The sequence below is a fragment of the Triticum aestivum genome, chromosome 6A, assembly GCF_018294505.1.
Source record: "Triticum aestivum cultivar Chinese Spring chromosome 6A, IWGSC CS RefSeq v2.1, whole genome shotgun sequence".
NCBI lineage: Eukaryota > Viridiplantae > Streptophyta > Magnoliopsida > Poales > Poaceae > Triticum > Triticum aestivum.
Window position 1 is genome coordinate 68060532 of NC_057809.1, and position 12070 is coordinate 68072601.

General features: G+C 43.3%; 1 protein-coding gene across 1 annotated transcript; it reads right to left on the bottom strand.

Annotated features, from left to right (window-relative positions):
• Positions 1-2057: 2057 nt before the first annotated feature.
• Positions 2058-3176, bottom strand: LOC123130304 (uncharacterized). The gene is made up of 2 exons (XM_044550230.1): positions 2402-3176; positions 2058-2299 (listed from the first exon to the last, which is right to left on the bottom strand). The coding sequence occupies exon 1, from the start codon at positions 3101-3103 to the stop codon at positions 2426-2428; it is 678 nt and encodes a 225-aa protein (XP_044406165.1). The 5' UTR covers positions 3104-3176; the 3' UTR covers positions 2058-2299; positions 2402-2425.
• Positions 3177-12070: the final 8894 nt, after the last annotated feature.

Sequence of the window (12070 nt, forward strand, 5' to 3'; positions counted from 1 at the left end):
AATCGGGATACTTACCGGTGATGACCGTAGTTTGAGGAGTTCATGTATTCACTAAGTGTTAATGTTTTGGTCTGGTACTCTATTAAAAGGAGGTCTTAATATCCCTTAGTTTTCAATAGGACCCCGCTGCCACGGGAGGGTAGGACAAAATATGTCATGCAAGTTATTTTCCATAAGCACGTATGACTATATTCGGAATACATGCCTACATTACATTGATGAACTAGAGCTAGTTCTGTGTCACCCTATGTTATAACTATTGCATGAGGAATCGCATCCGACATAATTATCCATCACTGATCCATTGCCTACGAGCTTTCCATATATTGTTCTTCGCTTATTTACTTTCCCGTTGCTATTGCTATCATCACTACAAAATACCAAAAACATTACTTTTACTATTGTTACCTTTTGCTGTCGTTATCACCACTATCATGATAATATTATTGCCTCTATGACATATTTCCAACATTGAGTGCTCTGGTGTTGTGTTGGGCGTGCAGCATAGATTCTTCACCGTGGCTTTGCCCCATTGTTATGACCATTGTGCGGTTTGATTAATGTTTTATTTCTCCTTCATTTAAATGTTTATTTCTAGTTCTTCTATGATTGATTATTTATTTTTATAGGTAATAGTCCTTGTTCTGTGTTTTGCATTGGTTGTGCAAGTACTGTCTAAGTTGTGTGTATGTATTAGGTTATATGCTTGTTGTTAGGTTCTAGCTGTTATCATCCTAGATTTAATTTTATTGCTAGTTTTGTAAAAGCTACTCTCTCCCCTCCTGTTGGTCAGCTATTACTTAGTTTAGTATGTTTTGCTCTTGTAATTTAACTTTTGTTGCTCGTCTGTTTGATGTTTGCTCACCTATTATTTTAACAATGACTTGCTCTTTTGTTATTATATAGTGTATATATTTTTGCTTATTTTCTATTTGGAATTTTTTTGCAGTATGTCCCATGCTATTAGAGGCAACAATTGTTGATTCTATTTGCTGGTCGGAAGCTTACTGCTTTTGAAGATGAGGGACAAACTGCAATCCTTTGTTTGTAACGAATGAGACTCTCAGTAATGAATTGAAGCTTACCGATGTGGATCGCATGTGTAAGTCTCATGGTCCTAGGTGGAAGAATTTGATTGATGAGTATGATCTTCGTTATCGCAATTTCATTACTTAGTTTGCTTGGTGATGATCTTCATACTGATGTTATCTGGGGCTGAAAGATTCTCGTGGTGGTCAAGTTCCTTTGCCCAAGCCTAGTGTTCGTATGTGTTCTATGCATATCCCCCTTTGCTTATGTTTTCACTCTATTCATGTGTCCTTTTCTGTGAAGTTTATCAAGTATTATGCTATTGATTTATTCAAATGCATGGTTATTTTTAGTAGTTAAGGTTGTTGTTTATCATGATGTTGAGCAAGTATATTATGTGCAGTATGCAATTTTTTGTTATTTTAGAATATCTTGAGTTGTTTGCAATTTTTTGTAAGGTTGAAAGATTCTCATGGTGGTCAATTTTAGTATATCAAGTATATTCTGAGCAAGTATACCATGAGTTATTAGATTTCCTGAAGGTTTGTCCCCAGTTAGAGTATGGTGATGAATTGATATGTTCTCCACTTGGAGATGAGTTGATGGTCTTTTGACCAACACGGTGGTTGAAGATTCTAGTGAAAATTTGATCGGTTGTGTATTTTTGAGCGTACATAGTGCACGTACGGTGTAGGATGCTTCTACATGAGTGCTTGAAGAGGGGTAATATCGCCGCATCGGCAAGCATCCATGTGAGAGTTTCATCTACTCAAACTCAAGTACCTATTTGTAGGTACGTGATGGTCAAACTGTCTATTCCTTTTGGGGGAATTGTATTGTCCATTCTTGGAATAATCTTATATGTTAGCACAGGTGCCTAGTTAAGCATGTGATCGAAGTGACTTTTCCCCGCAAAAAAGAAAAAGATGATGCTAGTCTTTTCTTGAGGAAGCCGCATTTATTTTTTGCTGAGTTGAAAGACATAGATAATTGCACTATCCCATAAGGTAAAACCATGAGAGCACAAGTAAATATATAATACTTTTTTGTTTCTTATATATTGATCATTATGCGTGGAGACAGTACATACTTCCGTAACCACAGTATACCCAGGATCGATCTGGTAGCTAGTAGTATCATATCCATTCCATGTGATGCTAATTCGAAACTCCAATTAGTATGGAGTATCTATGATAAGCTGCATTCGTATGCATGCATCCTTCGTCTTGCTTGGAAGAGGGGCTGCCATCTTTTACTCACGCATCTCCTCCTGCACGAAAAATACAAAGAAAAAACAGTGAATTAGTTAGAAGCCTAGCTCTACGTTGCACGTAGTCGAAGCTCCTAGTGATCATACGGCCGGTTTGATCACCTGGGTTGACAGATATCAGGCGATTCAGGCCGAGGGCGCCGGACACACGTACAGTGGCGGCACGCCGCCGTTGTCGCCGCAGCTGCTCATGAGGTCCTGCGGCAGCGTGAGGCCGCAGACGTCGCCCATGAGGGCAAGCGCGCGGTCGACGGGGATGTCGACGCCGATGGCACGCTCCAGGGTGCGGTTGAAGATGTAGCACAGGCACGCCGGCTGGTCTCGGACGATGCTGCCCAGGCCCTTGCAGCACCCCGCCGGCGCCTTGGACGTGCCCGCGTCCCTGAAGAAGGCCAGGCACGGGCTCAGCTCCAGCAGCGACCCCATGCACGTCGCCGACACGTCCACCACCGCCGACGTCGGGACGGGGGGCTCGGTCACGATGACCTTCGCCACCGGCCTCGGGTTGGCCTCCGACGCGATGCTCCGCTTCGCCGCGCTGGCCGGCGCTGACGTCGGGACCGGGGGCTCCGTCACGATGACCTTCCCCACCGGCCTTGGGTTGGCCTCCGACGCGATGCTCCACTTCGCGGCGCTGGCCGGCGCCGACGTCGGGACCGGGGGCTCCGTCACGATGACCTTCCCCACCGGCCTCGGGTTGGCCTCCGACGCGATGCTCCGCTTCGACGCGCCGGCCGCCGTGGCCACCGCGAGGGCCAGCAGCAGAAGGAGGGCGGCGGCGCAGGCCTTGCTGGAGGACGCCATTGCGCTTGGCTTCGATCGGAATGGTTAAGCACGTAGCACGTAGGAGTAGTGAGCTTGGCTTGTGAATCTTGGGTGGGTCTAGAGATGATCGCTGATCATGTATTTATACTCAAGGCGGGTCTCGGTGCAACCACATGTGAGTCTGTTACATGGTTAGTTCGACGCACGGGTCTTGCACGCGACACGAAGATAGCATGAACTGGCTAAGATCAAAGCATTTCTAAATGTAAGTCTTTCTAAATATCTTAATATAGACTATATATATATATATATATATATATATATATATATATATATATATATATATATATATATATATATAGACGTATTTTAAAGGACAGATTCACTCATTTCGCTTCGTATATACTTCATATTAGAATCTCTAGAAGAAACTTATATTTAAAGACAGAGGGAGTACAACATACTATCGAGAGTGAGAACGACTCAATTTTGTGCGGAATAAAATACAAAATGAAGGAGAGCAATATGCATGCGTCTAACCCTACATGACTGTAATTTTATCATTCGATGCGCATCGGCTCATCAGACCAAGTAGTTTGTTGCTCCTCGTTAAAGATTAATCGAGGTCTAGTGTTGTGAGCAATGAACAAATTAATGTGTGTCGGTGAAATAAAGGGTATGGCTAGGTCTGAGTCGTCTGAGATTTAATCAAGTCACAATCAAGTGATAAGAAAGAAAAACTAAAACAATGTGTAAATTTTCACGCAAGATCTCACAAATATAGCACCGATTGAGATATCGACTGAGAGAAGAAGTGCATGCAGTATGCATACATCCTGTTTCAAGGGATTGGTTTAGGGATGCACATGAAACGTGTGGTGATCGATGGTGGTGGTATTGCACATGAAACCAGTTCACCAGGTAGGTGGTGTCAAGTGTCAGGTGATTCTTCAATTATCTAAACATCCAGATGTTGAAAGAAAAGAATGATAACTATGCCAATTTTGTTGGTTCCCAAGAGACCGAAATAATGAAGTCAATTGGCTCCTTTTTGAGATCTCTAACTAGCAGTAGGATATTTCAATGTAATAAGTCTCTCCCTTTAAAAGGTCGTGTTTGTTTGGGCTCCAACTTACACAATTGCAGTTGCAATAGGTTGAGATGCGGTTATTTGGTAGTTGTGCTGTTGCAGCTGTGGCTAGTGCAAAAACATGATGAAATGACCATTATCCCCGGAGTTGATCTTGTCTTTTTTTTTGAAATAGAGGCAAAAGATTTGCCTTGTTGGTTAATTAAGAAGAAGAGAATTACCCAGTTAATTAGTGAGAACTGGGCAAAAACCGATACATGTACATGTATAGACCACATGCAGACTACTCGCAAAGCAAAAAACCCCATGACCACATGGCCAACCTCACTAACATGCATAACACGCAACAACCATGATCCATCACACTTCTAAATCATAAAGAGACCCTCAACGAAGGCACCTTGATTTAAGACAACAAACTATAGAACTGCATGCACCAGCCATTTCACCCAAAAGTTTAAGCCAACGTGGAAATATGGGGTTGCATTTATATGTCAACACCCCCCTCACATGTGGCTCCCTTAGGTCTAAACGTGGACCAAAAAAGAGTTTTAAAATTGCGTCAGCTGGGTCTTGAACTCAAGACCTTCTGGCTCTCATACCATGTAGAACTGATTGGGGGGGGGGGGGGTGGGCTGTGCATTTATACATCAACATGGACACCACCAAATCAACGAAGACAAGTAAATCTATGAGGACGGGCAAAGAGACCGAGAATCATCCATTAAGCAGCTGCAGACGCCATTCCTATTGCCCCGCTCTTTTTGTCTTTACTAGTGAGAGACTTCTCCACTTTCTTGATTTTTCCCGTAGTAGCCTCCTCCGTTACAAGGCGCACAATCACCTAGCCAGATCCAGGGCTATCGACTCCAAGCAGGCGAGCAAGTTGTAAAGCTCTTTCATAAAAAGCGCCTCGAAATTGGGCTCCAACGGAGGTGGTGAGGGTGTAATGGTCATCGCCAAGGCCACTAGCAAGGTCCATCTCCTTAGAAAGCACCATGGAAAAAGACAAAGTAGGCTCGCCACATAACTCCCACAACTCATGCATAATCTGTAGCATTGGAGTCATGGCCCGGCTATGACTACGCTACCAAAGGCAGTCGACACCATAGGCAGAGGTGACGAGCGGGATGTAGTGCGAGGGCTCCATATGCATGCTTCTGCCCCAATTGTAGAACCAACCTAGAGTTCGAGCAACGTAGACACAACCGACACAACCTGAAGTTTGGTGAAAGCAGGAGATGATGAGCGACACCCTGTGAGAATGAATGGTTGGAGGCCATGTTCAATGAGATGAAATCCTTGTATGAGAAGGATACCTTTGATTTGGTGAATCTACCAAAGGGCAAGAACACACTCAAGAGCGGATGGGTGTACAGAGTGAAGAATGAAGATTACACTTCACATCCAAGGTACAAGGCTAGATTGGTTGTGAAACTTTTCAGTAAAAAAGGCCAATGGTTATGATGAGATATTCTCTCCAGTGGTCAAGATGTTTCCGATGTGAGTTATTCTTGGCATGGAAGCCATCAAGGACATGGAAATTGAAATACTCGACGTGAAGACTGCGTTCTTGCATGGTGGCCTAGACAAGGAGATATACAAGGAGTAGCCAGAAGGATTCATGGTTGCATACAATGAGCACTTAGTTTGCAAACTGAAGAAGAGCTTGTAAGGCTTGAAGCAAGATCCTCTATAGTGGTACAAGAAGTGTGAGTCTTTTATGATTGGGCTTGGTTACCATAAAGTATAACATAATCATTGTGTGTTCACGAAGAGGTACGTCGAGGGTGATTTCATCATTCTCTTGCTGTATGTTGATGATATGCTGATTATTGGAAATGGCACAAAGAATTGCTCGCCTCAAGAAGGCATTGAGTAATAATTTATGATGAAGGATTTAGGACCAGCTAAGCAAACACTTGATATGAAGATTTCCTGTGATATATGAAAAAGTTCCCTGGTCTCTCACAAGGAAGTTACATTGAGAAGGTACTTCAAAGGTTCAATATGAAGGACGCAAAATCTGTTATCTCTCCGCTTGCAGGCTACCACAAATTAAATCCTGAACAATGTCCTACAAGCAAGGAGAATACAACAGATGAGTAAAGTACCATACCAATTTTCTGTGAGCAGTTTGATGTATGACATGGTGTGCACTAGGCATGATATTGCCTCTGAAGTTGGAATTGTTAGCTTGTTAATGACAAATTCAGGTAAAGCTCAATGGGAAGCAGTAAAGTGGATTCTCATGTATCTCAAAAAGACTTCTACATCATGTTTATGATTTAGAAGCGGTGATCCTGTATTGCGGGGCTATATAGATTTAGATTATGCTAGTGACAGAGATTGTAGGAAGTCAACATTTGGGTACCTAATGACTTATGCAGGGGAAGCAGTGTCATGGCAATCAAGATTTCAGAAATGTTGTTTCGACATAAACTACAAAATCCGAGTACATCACCATAGTTGATGGTGGCAAGGAAGTTTTGTGGATGAGGAACGTCTTGCAAGAACTAGGCATGAAGGAAGAAAAGTATGTCATGTTTTTTGAAAGTTAGAGTACTATTCATATTTCCAAGAATTCAAGCTAGCACTCTCAAACCAAGCACATTGATGTGAGGCATCATTGGATTCGAGATGTTGCGAGTCCCAAGTTGCTATAACGTGAGAAAATCCATACCGACAAGAACTATTCGGATATGATGACTAAGATATCAAGCTACATGCATGATGCAAGTTAGCACATTTGGCATTGACTCCCTCATGAGTCGGAGGGAGGGTTTGTTGGGATATTCTCCTTATGTGGGCTATGAGGAGATGAAAAAAATGAAGCCTTTAGCCAACCCAAACATGTGGCAAAGGCCACTACCAATCAGGGTTGTGACCTATTGGTGTTTGGAGGTGAGGGAAGGGGATGTCTATCCCTCCATTCAGTAGCCACCAACACAAGTGATAAAAGTTGGGTTAGACTTCATTGGAGAAAAATAAGAGAAGCCAAGAGAGAAAGGAGAGAAATATTGAAGGAAGATAGTGATGGTTCATATCCACTACCTTGTCTCCTTCAAGTTGTGATTCCATCATGTTTGGTGGGATTGTTCCAATCTCTATCTCTTGAATCCCAAATTTTATTGTGGTCATCTAAGGTTGTCAGTTCTTGATCTATGAGAGGCTCTAGTGCTATCTGGAGAAGAACATGTTGTATCCCACCAATTGGTTATAGTGGAAAAAGATTTGGGTGGCTTCAGCCCGTGGCCCCCCCAACTTGGGGGTTTCCACATAAAAATACTGGTGTTCATCTATGCTGATTTCTGCTAATTTTTGTGTGCTTTTGCTTGGCACATAACCTATGAGATGGATGTCAACACTGGAGCAATTTACAAAAAGACTTTAAACTTCGTCATAAGATTTGGATGACAGAACTTACTCCATCTTGTCGTAAGTTTTGGCTTTCATGACTGAGCAACAATTTCTGAGTTAGTTGCATAGAGGTGGTTGTTGTGGTTCTAAGTCTGACAGTAGAATAGGGGGTATGTAGGAGGAGGCAAGATCCTAGCTACGATGAGGTTGTGCACGCAAGATTTACGAGTTCAGGCCCTTCTCGGAGGAAGTAAAAGCCCTACATCTCGGTGCCCGGAGGCGGTCGACTGGAATATGCGTGAAGTTACCGGGGGTGCGAACCCTTGTCTCAGTGGAGGGGGGTGGCTTATATAGAGTGCGCCAGGACCCCAGCCAGCCCACGTTACAAGGTGTTCAATGTACATTAAGGTGGGGCGTTACTGGTAACGCCAACAATAAAGACATATAAATGATCATTAACGCTATAGAGTGAACGCCTGACTGTTGCCATCCTGAGTGACTTTAGATCTTCTGTACTCTGAGTGGTTTCTTGGTACGGTCGAATGATGATATACTGGTCGAATGGAATTAGGTTATCCGAGTGGAATTATTGGTCGAGTGGTTCGCACTCTAAGATGATTCCAGTCGGTGGATGCTGCTGTGCTTTGAATGTTGTCGATCTTAGGCCAGTGTCCTTGGGAAGGGCGTCTAGGTCAGGACTATTACCCTACCCTAGGTACATGTCATCATCAGTGGTGTTGAAGTTACTTTATTTCTACTATAGTATTTCAAATCACTGTTAAATGTGCGCTAATTCCCTACATCTTTATCATATGGCCTAATTATTAAAGCTAGTAAGATATAATGTAGAACCATCATGACTTATGGAGAGGGAAAATATTTGTCTATTGCTAAACTTCATAGCTAGTTCATACACAGCTAATGCCCCACTCTAATTGGAGGATACTTCAACTTAGTGAGATATCAAAAGGATAAGAGCAATAGGGTTGTAGACTAAAGAGATGTGAAAAGTTCAAATTTTGGGTTGAGATTAGGAGTTCATTAAAAATTAAAATGACAAGCAAAAAATTCACATGGACCAACCATCAAACGGAAATGGTCATGTTCACCGTAGATAGAATCTTATGTAACGCTGTTTTTGGAACCTTTTTTTCCTTTTGGCTACTTTTCAAGCATGGGAATAAAATTTCAAGGGGTTTCTAATTTCATGCCCTCCATTCCTTAGTTCTACTCAGTTTTGTCCAACGCTCTAACTTGTGCTCACTTTTGCCCTGCTCTTCCTGAATCTCCCATATGGCCAAATGCAACATTTTTGTTGGGTTAACCCCTTTGACTGTTACATGCATGACTGTGAGAATAAGACATGTGGGCCACTATCAAGTACGGCCATGTCAGGCAACCAGCGGTTAGTCACCGATGCAAAGCATGGCAGAGCGTCATTCCAGCGATGGTTGGATGACATCTTGGCCTCTACCATTAGCTAGTGCTCGTGCGCGTCGAGGGGTGGCATCAGGGTGGCCAAGGGTGGAAGGAAATGAAGGCAGTGGGTGAGTACTATCGTGGCCAGAGTTTGGTGTTTGTAGGCAACAAAGCTATAGCACGGATTCGAACAACTTTTTGTGCTGGTGTTGTTCTACGGATTCTGTTTGTGCAGTTTGACACGATACATGACCAAATGGTCACCGGAGCGTCTTCATGAGCTCATGCCGGATCAAAAGGGAGGTTACGATTAATGGAACTACGCCATGAAAATGTTGACAAGGAGAGTGGGAAAAGTTGTGCATCTTGCTACTTGTGAGCTGTGCGGTGATTTCCTCGAATAGGAGAGGATGATGTTGATAACCCACAAGTATAGGGGATCGCAACCGTTTTCAAGGGTAGAGTATTCAACCCAAATTTATTGATTCGACATAAGGGGAGCCAAAGAATATTTGCAAGTATTAGCAGTTGAGTTGTCAATTCAACCACACATGGAGACTATTTGCAATAGCGTGATCATTAGCACAGTAGTATGATAATTTTGATAGCAGTGGTAATAGCAGCAATAGTAATGGTAACAGTAGTAGTAGTTTTGTAGCAATTGTGACAGTAGCAACAACAGCAGTAACTTAGCAAAGACCAATAAGTGAAAAACTAGTAGGCATTGGATCAGTGATAGTATTGGATAATATTCATCATGTAACATACATAACCTAGGGCGGCACAAAACTAGCTAATGTAATGTAGGCATGTATTTCGTAAATAGTCATATGTGCTTATGGAAAATAACTTGCAGGACATCTTTTGTCCTACGCTCCCGTGGCAGTGGGGTCCATAAGGAAACTAAAGGATATTCAGGCCTCCTTTTAATAGAGAACCGGAACAAAGCATTAACACATAGTGAATACATGAACTCCTCAAACTATGGTAACCACAGGAAATAATCCCAATTATTGTCACCTTGGAGTATGCGGATCATAACACGTAGCAGGTGCATATAACTTGCATGGTAGGATCAAGACCACAAATATATTCACAAAAACATAAAGAGTTCAGATCTGAAATCATGGCATTCGGACCCTAGTGACAAGCATTAAGCATAGAAAAGTCATAGCAACATCAATCTCAGAACATAGTGGGTACTAGGGATGAAGCCCTAACAAAAGTCAAGCCCTAACAAAACTAACTCGATTACATGATAAATCTTCTTCAACCTGTCGTGGAAGTGTCACGGCAGATGTCCTCATGGAAGGACTTAGTTGTGGAGCGATTGCGACGAGGTTAGCTTAAAGGGGTTAAACAGGACAAGGGACACGGAGAGTTTATACTGGTTCGGCCCCTTGCGGTGAAGGTAAAGGCCTACTCCAGTTGAGGTGGTGTTGCTAGGGTTTCGATTACCAGGGAGCAAACACGCTTTGCCTGGCTCTCGATTTGATGTTTCTTGCCCTAAGCCGCTGCCGGTCGTCCCCTTATATACACGGGGTGCGCACTGCGGCCTACTGAGTCTCGGCCGGCTCATACAACGTGTCCGGTTCGGTGACGTATCTTACATGCCTTATATTACAAGTCTACTCATACATGGTGGTTTATACTTACGGACCTTAAGCTGTCTCTGGGCTTGGGCCACTTGCCGACCTATCTATGAACCGCCGTCTGGTATGCTCTTGGGCTTCTAGGATGAACCATCATTGTGGTTGACCCGGCCCCTCCTGGGCGGGTCATACCTGATAGTCATATTCCCAACATTAGGCCCCAGGTTGATTTGAACTTGTTCAGGTCAATCTTCAACACTTAGAAAAAATCCTTCCTCCTCAGCTGTGAAACATTGTAACCCGCCATGCTGTCATCTCCAGAAATTTTGGAAACCCGCCACGACGTCATCTTTAACGGATGGATAACCATCATTTGGCTTCCTCATTTTTCGCGCCTGCATGTTGCCTCTTTCCTTATAAATAGGGTCAAAGCACCCCTTTCCCATTCTCCTCTCTTCTTCTTCTCGTCTTCTTCTTCCTCGCGACACCCCAACCCTCTTGAGCTCCGCCACCGTCGGCCTCCGTCCCTTCATCAACTTCGGCCGCTGCATCGCCCTGAACGGTCCAGAAATGCCGCGGCACTCTTTCGTTGTCAGCTAGCATCAGTAAGTCTCCCCTTTTCCATTTCATGGATCTGTTCTTTAGGGTTCCGGTGTTCATCGGTGTTCATCACTGCTCCTCCTTCTTATTGCTAGATCGCGTAGTTTTGATCTGAAAATAATGTAGGTCTTGTGCGGTAGTAGTTTTAGCACCCGCTTTTGATATTACAACATATCCTCATTGCGATAGATCTCTTCTGGGGCACCTCCACTTTTCTGCTGCCGCTTCTGTAGGTTTAGAATTTATTTCCTTTTTCTAAACAGTTGTAGATCCAAATTTACAGCTTTAACCTGTGGAACCTGTTCGTCCCAGTACTTAGCAAATTTCGCTCTTGGTAGATCTTGAATATCTTAGTCATGGTGGCTTACTTTGTCGGCTTATTGTTACTTCATATATCATTAGCCCTCGCTTAAGCCACCATTGTGAACATACAATGCAACTGTTAATTTGTGATCTCACCAACTAACTTGAGCCAGCCAATTATTCCCTTCCTTTAGGTTGTCCTTTCACCATGCCGCCAAAGACAGTTACTACATGTAACTGGGTTCCCTCCATCATCACTGAGAGTACTTTAAAAGATTTTGTCATGGTTGGATATCTGCCAGAGAAAAGTGTCATGCATTACCGTGCTCCTGACCCGGGCGAAGAGAGACCTCAGCCAAAGGATGGTGAAGTCATTGTTTTCACTGATCATATGAACCGGGGGGCTTCTCGCCGCCCGCCTCTAAGTTCTTTAGGGATGTTCTTCATTTCTTCAAACTCCATCCGCAAGACATTGGACCCAACTCTGTGTCAAACATCTGTAACTTTCAAGTTTTCTGTGAAGTATACCTTCAAGAAGAGCCTAGTGTTGAGATTTTCAGGGAATACTTCTATCTGAACCAGAAAAATGAGTTTGCAAACGGGCCCATCTTGGAACTTGGTGGAATTTCAATTCAACACAGA